Source organism: Armigeres subalbatus, chromosome 1 (assembly GCF_024139115.2).
Source record: "Armigeres subalbatus isolate Guangzhou_Male chromosome 1, GZ_Asu_2, whole genome shotgun sequence".
Classification (NCBI taxonomy): Eukaryota; Metazoa; Arthropoda; class Insecta; order Diptera; family Culicidae; genus Armigeres; species Armigeres subalbatus.
The window spans coordinates 42811525-42826625 of NC_085139.1; the positions used below are offsets into that span (position 1 = coordinate 42811525).

General features: G+C 42.7%; 1 protein-coding gene across 3 annotated transcripts in view; it reads right to left on the reverse strand.

Annotated features, from left to right (window-relative positions):
• LOC134224884 (tensin-2) overlaps window positions 1-15101 on the reverse strand; it is a 367057-nt gene that overhangs the window by 22303 nt on the left and 329653 nt on the right. For 2 of the 3 annotated variants that reach the window (XM_062704535.1, XM_062704526.1), the window contains exons 13-16: window positions 2757-3128; window positions 1493-2329; window positions 960-1135; window positions 745-807 (exon numbers count right to left, since the gene is read on the reverse strand). In XM_062704535.1, the coding sequence (XP_062560519.1) occupies window positions 745-807; window positions 960-1135; window positions 1493-2329; window positions 2757-3128 (1448 nt within the window). The remainder of the gene's footprint in view (window positions 1-744; window positions 808-959; window positions 1136-1492; window positions 2330-2756; window positions 3129-15101) is intronic. The other variant, XM_062704542.1, reaches the window with a different exon arrangement.

Sequence of the window (15101 nt, forward strand, 5' to 3'; positions counted from 1 at the left end):
CACCCCACCAAGGACTCGAACATCTGAGGTCTATCGTCTGGCCGAAGTGAAAACACTAAATGGACGCTTTAGTGAGTGTAAAGATCGGTTTAGGGTCCGTTGCGCCTTTTCAGATCAGCCAGCGATTAGGGCGCTCTTGTAGTTCTTGGTTATCTTAATGCTTAATACAGGTTGCATTGTACGAATATTTTATTGAAATAGGGGAAATGACGGCTTTGGCAGGTTTGGTTCTATTATTGGCAGGGGGGTTTTCTATAACCAATTATGCTCAAATTTGACCTTAACATTCTTTGCATATCAAAGAATATTGTGGCCAAATTTCATAAAATTTAATCAACAAAAACCCCCCTGACAATAAAACCTGCCAAAGCCGTCATTCCCCTCAATTTAAAAATGTTATAAAATAAATATAATTATGATTAGAGATCAAGGATTAAAAGGTGAAATATAAAATTATGTATAAAAATCCAAATTTAAATAAATTGAATTTAAATTGTTGACATTTTTCAGTTCGAACGGTCCACGAACCGTCATTACATGATAATTTAGTACATAAATTGTCTTGCCCCTAGGGTGAAAGAGGTGGTGCAATTTTTCTTGTCTCACTGAAAATTTGCTCTCTTTCTTCCACATGAATTGCTTATGATTTGATGTTATTTGGTGTCAGGGTGGCACACTACTGCTGCATTCGTGCTTTTAATAAGTGGCTATTGTTCATTTTTTGTATCGATTTATTAGGCTAACCTCACGTCGTATGTGGACATGGTCGATTTCTGACTTCTCAGTGACCAAGTTGAGTTGTATTTTCTGTGTTATTGGTGCGCACCAATGGCAATGGGTAGGAGTAGATTTTGGATTGGGTAAAAAGAAAATAATACGCGGTTTCATTTCTTCTTGTTCTCATTGTTGTGGATTGTAGTGGAGGTAAAGGTAGTGAAAAATTATGTGCCGTAGCTTACCGTTGTGATGTCGGACTCTTGGGCGGCAATGCTGGACTAGAGCTGCCATTGCTAAGGCCATATGGTGTGCGTGGGGTAACGGGGAAGGCTGGCGTCTCGGGCCGCGGCGAACCACCGGCCGGTGAGTTATCTGGCTCCGTCTCCGAGCGGTAGGATGAGAAGGATTCCTCTCTAGCCTGTTGGGATGATAGGAAAAAAAGATATAGCTTGAAAGGCTGCTATACTCGTAGGGAATTAGCAATCCAATGTGACTTCTCGGGGAATGAATCCCATGCTGACTATATATCCTAACATCCTGTCCAAAGTGCAACAATTAGTAGAAACATACATTTACCACTTCTTCCATTTTAAGTAACGTATACAACATATATAATCAGTATAAAAAGCATGCACGATAAATAGAGATTTTGAATGAATAATTAGACACTTGAACTGTAAAAGAAGATCTGTATGATTCGAAATGCGTAAAGCTAGAACTTGTAATAAATGATTGCACAAAGGTGAGATGAAAATGTACTTCGCTTGTCTGTTACCTGATCGCACCACGAGATGGCATTACTTCGCTCCGACAGACTCGGCGATATCGACGAGATCGTGCTGTCACTTTCCGATGCTAACCTTCGCACGTGATTGTTCAGGAGTAAACTTCCGGGATCGTTCGCCCTGCCGTTAAGTGAATTCTGGTGAACCTGGTGGTGGAATCCATTGCCATTGACAATGTCGGCGTGCGTCCGAAAGGCATCCCCTCCCAGATCGTTTCCGTTGAAGGCGTTCAGTCGTTGAGCTTCGCTCAGATTGTACTCCGTAAGGTTGGCAATCACCGCCGACAGCTGTTGCTGTTGATCGATCTGGGCGAGATGCTGTTCGGTAACGTCACTTTCCAGTGCTAGCGATGCCAGCAGCTTGTCGAGCGCTAACTGGCCGCTTCTGGTTAAGGCTTTTGGATCTTCCCCTATCCGGAGGCACTCGCGCTCTTCCGTCGTTGGGGAGATGTCCATCGGATCCGGAGCGGGGGGTCTTCTGTGACCATTTTGGTAATGATTCGAATGGGTATGATTGATGAACCTAGCATGATTCGGTTGTGGCTGTTGCTGATGATGATGGTTAATGGTAGTAGTAGAGGAGGTTGTGGTAGTAGCGAAGGTATTGCTAGTAGCGGCACTGGGATTATTGCTAGTGCTAGTCACAACACTGTTGTTGGCGACGGAAATGGCGGAGCTCAGCGGCAGGAGGGCATGGCCGTTGCTTTTGACCGCACGCTGCACCGCGCTCGCACTGTTTGTTATGTCTTTTAGCAGATTGTTAAGTTTTTCGCTAGTATCGAGATTATTGAGACAGTCTATGTTACTGAAGATAATCTGTTCGGACTCCTAGAAGTAGACAAGAAAGAGAGAGATAGGGGTACGACATGGCGACAACGAAAAATAATGGCTAATTGGTGATGAACATACAGATGAGTAATTTAATTCAGCTGAGAACGGGCCATTCCATGTGAAATAATTCTTAAGTGAAAGCTCCAAAACTTGGTAATTAATAATAAACAAGAAACTTCTATTATCATTAACATTAAGATCATAGCTCAATAATTGGAAACTGATAATTATTTTCACACAAAATAACCCTGAAAAATCTGATACGCAAAATGCCAATCAAACAGATGAAAACAACACAGCAAACAGATATGAAAAATACATGATATTCACTAGGATATTCTCTCTCTTTTGTCATAAATCAATAAAACAAACCTGCATTGCATATCTTCACTACATGTTCATAGTCCCCAATGGGAAAACCTACCAATCTCGCATGTCCGTGCTTCGGCGTCGAATGGTCCTGATCAGCCAACGACAGCAGCCCATTCTGGCTGACCACGCTGCTATCGAAGCTAACATGGTGCTGCTGATCATGCTGCTGCTGCTGTTGCTGATAAAGGGTGTGCTGTAGTGAGTGATGCTGATGATGGCCGTTGTGGATGGGACTACTACTGCTATTGGCATTGCTGCCGCTACCGTGCTGCTGTTGCTGGTGATGCTCAATGGTCGAAGCCATGGATGGGGAAGGCGATGGGGCGCTCGATGTTGTGGGCTGCGACGATGGTGACTGTTGCTGTTGTTGGGCTTGTGCAATGTGACCGTGCGGTGAGGCATTCAAGACGGACAGTGGTGCAGACTACGGTTTTTTTGGTAAGGATTTGGTGTTGTTGTTGTTGTGGTGCAAATGTGGCGTGCAAATATGAAACCGTGCAGTTTATGTGAAGAAAATATAACAGGCAAAACATAAACAAAAATGAAGGAACTGAAACAATTGGTAATTGGTGAAATATAAATGCGATATTGGTTGGGTTGAGAAGAATTCATGATGTTGAGTATCGTTCGGCAAAAAATGATGAAGGCAGTAAACGTTTCTAAAATGATTCCTCATGGATCTTAAGGTTTGATTTGCATCTATGTAAAAAGGTTTCATGTTAGTTGATTGCAACTAAAGTATAGCTTTTCTAATACATAAACTGAGAAATTATAAACAAAGTTTGAAATACAAATGTGCATTCTGAGTTTAAACATTTGACCTTTATTTTCACGACAATTTTTTTTTTTGAATGCCAGAAAAAATTGCTTCGAATTTCTACGAAAAATGACTTAACATTTTTGCTGTAAATTACTTCAAATTTCTACGGACAATTGCTCCGAATTTCCACGGGAAATGGTTTCGAATACCACGAACAATTGCTTTAAATTTCGACGAGAAGTTCCTTCAAATTTCCACAAGAAACTGTTTCGAATTTCCACGGAATTTTTCTTCGAATTTGAACAGATTTTTTTTTAGAATTCCAGAAGACGTTTGTTTTGAATATGCATTGAAAAATGGGATACGGGATATTGCTTCATATTTCTAAGGGGTATTGTCTCAAATTTCCACAGAAAATTGCTTCGAATTTTTTTAGAATTTTCACGAAAAATCGCTTCAAATTTCCGCTGAACATTGTTCGAATATTTAGAAGAAATCCCAAGTAACAATTTTCATGCTTGTTGGATTTATTTAATTCTTATAGTGGTTTTATAAGAGTAACCGCCATGACTAGTTTTCAGTTTTGTTGGCGCTCTTATTACTATCAGCGAAACACTCATAAATTTACTGGGAAAGCTTCAAACGTCAAATTCCGATTGATCTTATGAGCAACTCTTCGGTTGTGGTAAAGAGCTTAATAAACCATATTTTCAAAGCTCGATCAAAGCCACAATTTTTTGTCGTAATGTGGTCAAATGAATAACCCCAATAAGAATATTTGCATTGCAAAGAGTTTATAACGGTGTGAAATAAGAGCAACATTTTTCTGCTCGGAATGCATGATGGCCATATTGGAAAAGGAGAAGTATTTTCAGGTCGGTGAAATTTATCGCTGAAATCCATAAATAAATGATATTTTCATCGCGTAGAACACTTTTCTTGCTAAATGATTGGAATTAGGAGAAACATCAACATATTAGGTGGATATTTACGATGTTGATGTTTTAGTTATTTTCAATTTAAAGTGCTAGACTACATTATTTTGCCGGCGCGTGATATACAGTCTTATTTTTTACCTAGCTTTCACCATAAAAACGAAAGCGCAGCTTATTTCAAAGAAAGTATATTGAAAAACAAACCTGATAAATTTTATTTTGTTGACATCCTCCTGCAATATTTTTTTTAAAGCAACATTTTTGACAGCTGCCGCAGCCAAATTCTCTTTTTTGCAGGTGGTTCAAAAAGGGTTTTTCAAATACTCTTATAAGAGGTTTATAGTGGTTATCTAGAGAGGGCCACTTGGCCATATTTTACTCTTATAGTGGTCATCAGAAGGTTGTCGTGTCGTTATGAGTTTTATTGTTAGTTCTTATGATTTGATCTTGAAAACCATTCCAAGAGGGGGATAAAACTTAAAATGTTACTTGGGATCACTTTGAATTCCTAAAGGAAATAGCTTTTATTTCCAACGTAAAATTTCTTTGATTTTTCAAGGGAAGTCGGTTTTGTTTATCACAAAGTGCTTCGAATTCCTTCCCTGGCAAATTACTTCGAATTATTAAAATTTCCATTTTTTTGGTTTGGGAAATTGATTTGAATTCAACGAGAAATTGCTTCGAATTTCAACGAGAAATTGGTTCGAGTCTCCACAGGACACTGCTTCGGTAAGTAATGTTCTAGGTAAGTTGCTTCAATTTTCAACAGAAAGTTGCTTCAAGATGCCACTGGAAATTGCTTTAAATTTACTTGGAAAATATCATCGCTTTTCCTCGAGAAATTGCTTCGAATTTCCGCGAAAAAATAATTAGAATTTCAACGGGAAAATGGTTTTGATTTGATTCAAATTTTGACTAGAAGTTGCTTCAAATTTCAACGAGAAATTACTTAAAATTTCCAAGAGAAATTGTTTCGAATCTCCAAGAAAAATTGCTTCGACTTTACGAGAATCCAAAGAAAATTGGTTTGATTAGAGAAATTGCTTCGAATTTCCTACAGAAATTGCAAATTTTCATGGGAGACTGCTTCAAATTTTCACGGGAAGCTGCTTCGAAATGCCACCGGAATTTGCTTCAAATTTTCTTGGGAAATTTCTTCCAATCTTCCCGCAAACTCGTTTCGAATTTCTAAATTTCCAAGGGACATTCCTTTGAATTTCTTTTCATGGGAAATTTCTTCAAGTTTAAACAGTTTGGAAAATTGCTTCAAATTTCTATGAGCACTTGCTTCGAAAATTTTACGATTTTTTTTTTGAGTTTTTTTTTATAGAAAATTTGTTTGAATTTCCATAAGCAGTTTGCTTTGAATTCCCATGGAAAGCTACTTCGAAATTCCACGAAAAATTGCATCGAAACTCATCGGAAAATCATCTTGAGTTTCATCGGATGATTGCTTCCAATTTTCGCGGGAAATTGATTCGAATTTCCTCGGAAAATTGCTTTAACGGTAGCTGAATTAAATAAGGAGTTGCTCAGAATTTCCATGGCATATTAACAGGAAATTGGTTTTATTATCTATAAGCAGTGATTGAACCCAAAAGAGAATGAAAAAGCCTCTCAATATCATCTCTGTATTCATATACGAAATGTAGCATCTCTTGTTTTGATAAAGAACTGATTCGGGAGGCTATACATCATGATAAATTTCTTTTATAAATGGTTCAATGGTACTGTTGGTGTATTTCAGCTTGTTCTATACAGCTGTTCAGTTCTCGACACAAAACGAACGAGAACGATGCAAGAATCGTCACTTCTCTGTTGGCGCTGCTTATTAGACTTTGTATTTTCGCACTTATTGTATACAAGTTTGCACCCTTATTCTTGTTTACGTACGAACGCGCTTTCGAACGAAAGCTGATGCGCATTCTCGTTTACGCCAGCAAAATCAAATGGGGTAACGATTCGAACGAACTGCATTCGTTCGAAAGCGCGTTCGTACGTAAACAAGAATAGGGGTGTTGATCAATTTGTTATCATGGCTTGTTGTGATTCGGAACAATTTTTCCCTTTTTTGTATCGTTGATCTGGGAGCGATTTCTGCAAACCCTGTCTATAAGCAGATGCTCCTTAGTTCCCGGGAAATTACTTCGAATTTACTCTGGAAAATTACTTCGAACTTTCACGTGAAACTGCTTCGAATTTCTCACGAAAAATGCTTCAAACTTCTATGGGAAGTTGCTTCGAATTTCCACGAAAAATTGCTTCGAATCTCATCGGAAAACTATTCGTTCCGATCTTTATCTGTCGGCAAGTATGGTTACCCAGTAAACCTTCCAGCATCTGATAGTGCTTCGCTTTCCAGTGCATCTGTCGTCCTGCCAGCATCATCCGTCATCACAATCTACTATCAGAACGTTGGCGGAATGAATGGGCTTCTGGACGACTATCATTTAGCCGTTATCGATCTATGTTACGATTTAATCGTTCTGACTGAAGCCTGGCTGGATTCTACAACCATCTCAAGTTATGTTTTTGGGCATGGTTAACAAATATTTCGCTGCGACCGCAATTTGGACAACAGTAGGAAATCCACAGGAGGAGGTGTTCTTATCGCTGTAAGCTCCAGACTAAAAGTGACTGCTATTCAGTACAATACCTGGAAGGCCGTGGAGCAAGTCTGGGTCGCTATCCAACTCGTCGATCGTCGATTGTTTATCTGCGCACTTTACATTCCTCCAGACCGGACGCGTGATTTGGAGTTTATCGACACACACTGTCAGTCTCTCTCATTTGTGTCGAACGAAGCCGCTCCGTGCGACGAATTGATGATACTTGGTGACTTCAACTTCGCGGGAATCGCGTGGACACAAATTCACAGCGGTTTTTACGGCTCCGACCTTGAACGATCATCTTTTCACGTTGGTGCCACGAAGCTTTTGGATAATTATAGTATGGCTACCTTATCTCAAATCAATGGAGTTGTAAACGAGAACGGTCGTTCGCTTGATCTCTGTTTTACTAGCGCTCGTGAAACTGCTCCAATTATCTCCAAGGCACCGGTCCCTTTGGTTAAATTTGTCGCTCTCGTAATTACCGTCGAGGAAACCGCTGGCCGTGAATTTTCTAGCACTGTGGCTGCAGTGACCTACGATTTTCGAAGGGCCGACTATCGCAGTGTTGTCGAAGTTCTTTCAGAACTGGATTGGGATAGAATTTTGGATCCGATCGATGTCAACACAGCTGCACAAACTTTCTCTCATGTCTTGGCATACATCATCGATAGGCATGTCCTGAAAAGAAGTGTCCAGTTTGACAGTCGCACTCCGTGGATGACTAACGAGCTTCGCTCGTTAAGAAGGAATAAAAAGGCTGCTCTGAAAAGGTTCACTAAATTTTGCTCACTTTCTTTGAAACGATACCATGTCAGTATCAATTATCAGTACAAGCGCTTAAGTCGGTTCCTTTTCCGACGCTATCAAGGAAGGATCCAACAACGCCTAAAAACTAACCCGGAATCTTTCTGGAATTACATAAATGAACAGCGCAAGGAAAGCGGATTGCCTTCATCCATGTTTCTCAATGACGAAACTGCTGACACGCAACAGGACATTTTCCAGCTTTCAATCTCCCTTCCTGTTGGAAAATAGCCGAAATGTTTCCTGTGTATAAAAAGGATAACAAGCGCGATGTTAATAACTACGGGGGAATTACATCGTTATGCGCCGTATCGAAGCTATTTGAACTTGTTATCATTGATTACGTCAGTGCACACTGCAAGCAACACATCAACACAGACCAGCATGGCTTTGTAACTGGGTGCTCCACAACTACGAATCTACTGTGTCTAACCTCGTACATCACGGAAAGTATGAACACTCGGGCCCAAACGGATGTGATCTACATAGACCTTTCTGCTGCGTTCGAAAAGCTGAATCATGACATCGCGATCGCAAAACTGGACCGATTAGGTATCGGTGGGGATCTTTTGAAATGGTTTCGCTCGTATCTCACTGACCGCCAACTAACGGTCGCATTAGGCGACAACCGATCAACGTACTTTCGTGTAACGTCGGGTATACCACAAGGCAGCCACTTAGGACCGCTAATTTTTATCATGTACTTCAATGATGTCCATTACGCTGTTAAGGGTCCACAATTATCATTTGCTGATGATCTCAAGATATTCCTACGTATCTGCTCGGTTACTGATTGCCATACTCTCCAAGGTCAAATCAATGACATTTTCACACCACCTTTCATACGTTGTCGCCAAAGCGTCTAGAACCTTGGGCTTTGTCATGAAAACAGCGAAAAATTTTACGAACGTCCATTGTCTAAAATCGCTGTACTGTTCTTTGGTGCGCTCTACATTAGAGTATTGTTCGTCAGTATGGAGCCCGTATTACAACAACGGCGTAGAACGTATTGAATCCATTCAACGGCGTTTTCTGCGGTTTGCGCTTCGAAGACTAAACTGGAGAGACCCGCTGCATCTTCCTAGTTACGAGGATCGCTGGCGCTTGATTGCCTTAGAGCCACTGCGTATCCGCCGGGATGTGGGCAGAGCCCTTTGTGTAGCTGATGTACTTCAAGGAAGAATAGATTGCGAAAGAATTTTACAACAAGTCAACATGAACGTTCAACCAAGACCGCTACGGAACAGTTCGATACTGAGGCTCCCCCTTCGTCGCACTAACTACGGTGCAGAAACTGTAATCTACGGCCTCCAGAAAACGTTTAATAGAGTTTCTCCCATGTTCGACGTCAACTTGACGCGGAATGTTCTTCGTCGTAGATTTTCTGAATTTTTTCGTTGATTGTATGTGATAAGGCTGCATTTTATTTGTTTTAATTTTTTATCTTGACAATGCTTATTATTATTTATTCAGACTAAGGCCGAAGTGGCCTGTGCGGTATATAAGAGTCTTCTCCATTCGGCTCGGTCCATGGCTACACGTCGCCAACCACGCAGTCTACGGAGGGTCCGCAAGTCATCTTCCACCTGATCGATCCACCTTGCCCGCTGCGCACCTCGCCTTCTTGTGCCCGTCGGATCGTTGTCGAGAACCATTTTCACCGGGTTACTGTCCGACATTCTGGCTACGTGCCCGGCCCATCGCAGTCGTCCGATTTTCGCGGTGTGAACGATGGATGGTTCTCCCAACAGCTGATGCAATTCGTGGTTCATTCGCCTCCTCCACGTACCGTCCGCCATCTGCACCCCACCATAGATGGTACGCAGCACTTTCCTTTCGAAAACTCCAAGTGCGCGTTGGTCCTCCACGAGCATCGTCCAGGTCTCGTGTCCGTAGAGGACTACCGGTCTAATTAGCGATTTTGTAGATTGTCAGTTTGGTACGGCGGCGAACTCTATTCGATCGGAGCGTCTTGCGGAGTCCAAAGTACGTACGATTTCCAGCCACTATGCGTCTCCGAATTTCTCTGCTGGTGTCATTTTCGGCAGTCACCAGTGAGCCCAAGTACACAAATTCTTCTGCCACCTCGATTTCGTCACCACCGATGCAAACTCGCGGTGGGTGGCTCACATTGTCTTCTCTTGAACCTCTTCCTATCATGTACTTCGTCTTCGACGTGTTGATGACTAGTCCGATCCGCTTAGCTTCCCTCTTCAGTCTGATGTAGGCTTCCTCTATCTTCTCAAAGTTACGTGTCATAATATCTATGTCGTCGGCGAAACCAAATAGCTGGACGGACTTATTGAAAATTGTACCACTCGTGTTAATCCCTGCTCTTCGTATTACCCCTTCCAAAGCGATGTTGAATAGCAGACACGAAAGACCATCACCTTGCCGTAACCCTCTGCGGGTTTCGAAGGGACTCGAGAATGCCCCTGAAACTCGAACTACGCACATCACCCGATCCATCGTCGCTTTGATCAACCGTGTCAGTTTATCCGGAAAACCGTGTTCGTGCATTAGCTGCCATAGCTGGTCCCGATCGATTGTATCATATGCGGTTTTGAAGTCGATGAATAGATGATGTGTGGGCACGTTGAATTCGCGGCATTTCTGCAGTACTTGGCGAATGGCGAACACCTGGTCCGTGGTGGAGCGTTCGCCCATAAATCCCGCCTGGTACTGCCCCACGAACTCCCTTGCAGTTGGTGCTAGTCGACGGCATAAAATTTGGGAGAGTACCTTGTAGGCGTTCAGCAATGTGATTGCGCGGTAGTTGCTACAATCCAGCTTATCGCCCTTTTTGTAGATGGGACACACGACACCTTCCATCCACTCCTGCGGCAAAACTTCCTCCTCCCAAATCTTGGTAATGACCCAGTGCAGCGCTCTAGCCAGTGCCTCACCACCGTGTTTAAATAGCTCTCCTGGTAGTTGGTCAACCCCAGGGGCTTTGTTGTTCTTCAGCCGGCCAATCTCCTCCTGGATTTCCTGGAGATCCGGAGCCGGTAGAATTCTGTCCTGCGCGCGTTCTCCCAGGTCCATCACCATACCGCCATCTTCGTCTGCCACATCGCCATTCAGGTGTTCTTCGTAGTGCTGCCGCCACCTTTGGATCACCTCACGCTCGTTCGTAAGAAGGTTTCCGTTTATGTCCTTACACATATCAGGCTGTGGCACGTGGCCCTTACGTGAACGGTTTAACTTCTCATAGAACTTTCGTGTGTTATTAGCGCGGTACAGTTGCTCCGTTTCTTCACGGTCTCGATCTTCCTGCTGGCGCTTTTCCTCCGGAAAATCGAGTTTTGTCTGTTCCGCGCCTGTTTATATCGTGCTTCGTTCGCCCTCGTGCGGTGTTGCAGCAATCTCGCCCATGCTGCATTCTTCTCTTCCACTAACTGCTCACATTCGCCGTCATACCAGTCGTTTCTCTGATCCGAGGGCACCGTGCCAAGTGCAGCGGTTGCGGTGCTACCAATGGCGGATCGAATATCTCTCCAGCCATCTTCAAGAGACGCTGCGCCTAGCTGCTCTTCCGTTGGTAGTGCCACTTCCAGCTGCTGCGCGTATTCTTGGGCTAGTCTACCGTCTTGTAGCCGCCCAATGTTACGTGTTGTACACCGTCGAGAGTTTTGAGCGCAGGCATGCTGCAACGAGGTAGTGGTCGGATTCAATATTCGCACTGCGGTAAGTGCGGACGTTCGTGATGTCGGAGAAGAATTTACCGTCGATTAGAACGTGGTCGATTTGGTTTTCCGTTTCTTGGTTAGGTGATCTCCATGTGGCCTTGTGGATATTTTTGCGGGGAAAGAGGGTGCTTCGGACAACCATTCCGCGGGAGGCTGCGAAGTTTATGCATCGTTGGCCGTTGTCATTCGATACGGTGTGCAAATCTTGACAATGCTACTATGTTATATTTTCTTGACTATGTGCATTTTTTAGTATTAATTAGTATTTACATACATCATTAGGGCCAATTGTAGTCTGTTGATGAAATCACACAATAAACAACAAATCTTTTAGGGAAACTGCTCCGAATTGTTACGGGAGATTGGTTTAAATTGTCACGGAGAATTGCTTCGATTTTGCACAGAATTTGCTTTTGAATGACACGAGAAATTGCTTCATATCTCTCTCTCTCTCTCTCTCTCTCTCTCTCTCTCTCTCTCTCTCTCTCTCTCTCTCTCTCTCTCTCTCTCTCTCTCTCTCTCTCTCTCTCTCTCTCTCTCTCTCTTTCTCTCTCTCTCTATCTCTCTCTCTCTATCTCTCTCTCTTCTCCCTCTACTCTCGCTCTTCTCTTTTCTCTCTTTACTCTCTTCTCTCTCTCTCTCTACTCTCTTCTCTCTCTCTACTCTCTCTTCTCTCTCTCTCTCTCTCTACTCTCTCTTCTCTCTCTCTCTCTCTCTCTCTCTCTCTCTCTCTACACTCTTCTCTCTCTCTGTTCTCTGTATCACTCTATCTCTCTCTTCTCTCTCTCACACTAACTCTTTCTTTCTCTCTCTCTATTTTTTCTATCTGTCTCTTTTCTATCTGTCTCTTTTCTCTCTCTCTCTTTTCTCTCTACTCTTCTATCTCTCTACTCTCTCTCTACTCTCTATCTCTTCTCTCTCTACTCTCTATCTCTTCTCTCTCCCTACTCTCTATCTCTTCTCTCTCACTACTCTCTATCTCTTCTCTCTCTACTCTCTATCTCTTCTCTCTATTTCTTCTCTCTCTTATCTCTCTCTCACTCTTCTCTCTCTCTTCTCTATTTTTGTGACTGTGTAACTGTCGCTCATCTAGGTGTTGTTCTGCATTAGTTCCGTTCTGTGTTAAGCAAACATATCCCTGTGTAATTGATTTTAAGCGTGCTCTTCTCTCTCTCTTCTCTCTCTCTCTCTCTCTCTCTCTCTCTCTCTCTCTCTCTCTCTCTCTCTCTCTCTCTCTCTCTCTCTCTCTCTCTCTCTCTCTCTCTCTCTCTCTCTCTCTCTCTCTCTCTCTCTCTCTCTCTCTCTCTCTCTCTCTCTCTTTCTCTCTCTTTTCTCTCTATCTCTCTAAAGGGAACAACTTTGTACTACACTTAAAAATCACTATAATAAAGAATTAAAAAAATCTCTCTCTCTTCTCTCTTTTTCTCTCCGTGCGGAATCTTTTTCCAAGCGGCCTAAGCATCCTTTCAAGAGGCTTAGAAGCGTTCAAGGCTCAGAAGCGTTGCAACAGGCTTGGAAGCATCTTTTCAAGATACTCGGAAGCCTTCGGAAGCCGCCTTTTAAGAGGTTCGGAAGTCTTCAGGAGGTTCAAGCGTTCTTTCAAGATGCCCAGCAGCCTCCTTTCAAAAGCCTTTGAAGCCTCCCTTCAAGTCCTCAAAGTTATTTAGGATGTATAAACTTTTTTTGATATGCAAAGTTTCACAAAGTAACGAAGATTTCAGGATTTCATTTTCATATCTTTAGACAGATCTGACTAAAATGAGTGCGCGTTTTTTCATGTTACGAACAGCAGAACGATCACGCGCGTTCGGAATAAATAAATAAATAGTCGCTTACCAAGGCGACTTCCTAGGAGATGCAGAGGATTCCTTGGTCTCTTGTCGCAATGAGTGTTGGACTAATTTTCCTTCCTTAAGGACACTCCTGACGGAATCCAATGTTCAAAGTACTCGCGTTTTCAAGGGCACACCATTCGACACGGAAGTAACGCACAACTGTCATTCTTATTTTTCAACGCGTGCTGCGACGCAGCAAAGCTGAAACAATAAAAATGACAGTTGTGCGTTGCTTCCGTATCGAATGGTGTGTTAATCCTAAACCTAAACTGTGAGGACGTGGCCGGCATCGTTATTGGAAAGGAAAGGAAAGCTATTCATTTGGTGAGCTGTGCAAACTTGTTGTTTCTCGGCCAATCACGACTAGCAACTACGATGTGTACAGTCAATCAAGCTAAGCTAAGCCAAGCTTTAGATAGATCTGACTAAAATCTTGAATCTTAAGGTTCGAAAGTATCCATTTGAGAGGCATAGAGGCTGTTTCCGAAAAATTACACTAGCTTCGTTGCAAGAGGCTTGGAAGCATCCTTTCAAGAGGCTTGAAACCATCCTTTCAAGAGATTTGGAAACCTTTTTTAAGAGGTTCGGAAGCCTCCTTTCAAGAGGTTTGGAAGTCTCCTTTCAAGAGGTTCGGAAGTCTCCTTTCAAAAAGGCTCGGAAGCCTGCTTTCCAGAGAGCATTCAAGTAACCAGAAGTTCAGATTGTAAATTTGATCCTTCAAAGTTTGTTTTTTCGCTCCCACCAAGCGAGTTGATTAACAAAAACGACCTCTTCTTGTTCTAACATCTGGTCACCCTGAAGCTACATTGTACATTAGCGATGATTTTATAAGTAATCAATTGAAAGATTGAAACATGACATTATATAATTATTCTTTTACGTGAGTCGCGTCGCATCGCTCGTCGCGTTTACTCTGGCGGGCACCTAAGACGTACCCGGATGGGCGAGATGATCCTCGAGCTAAAACGGGGCGTCTCGCAAAAGGGCGCCGCATACAAGAAGTTGGCGGAGGAAGTCATAGGCGAGACGGTCAAGGTGAGGGCACTCACGACGGAGGTGAATCTAAGGGTTAAAGACCTGTACGAGATCACCGAAGTCGAAGAGCTCGTCACGTCTATCTAAGAGGTAGGAAAAACGCTCAAAGTATTTCGCATAAATTAAACGCACATCATACATTTGTACATTTATCGGAATATGGTGGGATGCCCACCCGGAAGATCTGATAAAGCTTTATCGTACAACGGTTCTGATTCAACGGTAGTTTTGGTTTCCAATCCGCCGCGCAAGCGCACATATTATAGCTTCAACGTAACCAATGTCCTTGTCACCGTATCACGTTTTATTGTTGGGGCGTAGGACCAATGTGTCCATTGAGTTGTACTTTTGTGATTTTGTAGGTTCATCACCATTTCTCAAGACACCAAAGACACCCAAGACGCGTCTGTTTCAATTTCACTTGGTTGCATAAAGCCACTATTTAGAAATTTGGATCTACATTTGTACAATGCATAACAACTGCAAAGCAGATGTTGCGAGGTTTCACGTTCCATGTTATAGAAACGACAGATATCATTCTGAACCTGGCCAATATTTTTCAATATTTTTTGATATCTACACGGGCAGTGTCCGGTTATTAGGCCAGTTGAGGTACAAAGAGCCCTCTTATTGAGCTCCAAAAGCTTGTTGGTTATTGAAACATTGGGAATTATAGCTCTCTTTGATTGAGCACACTTTATGGCGACCATCCAGTTGGTCATCAACA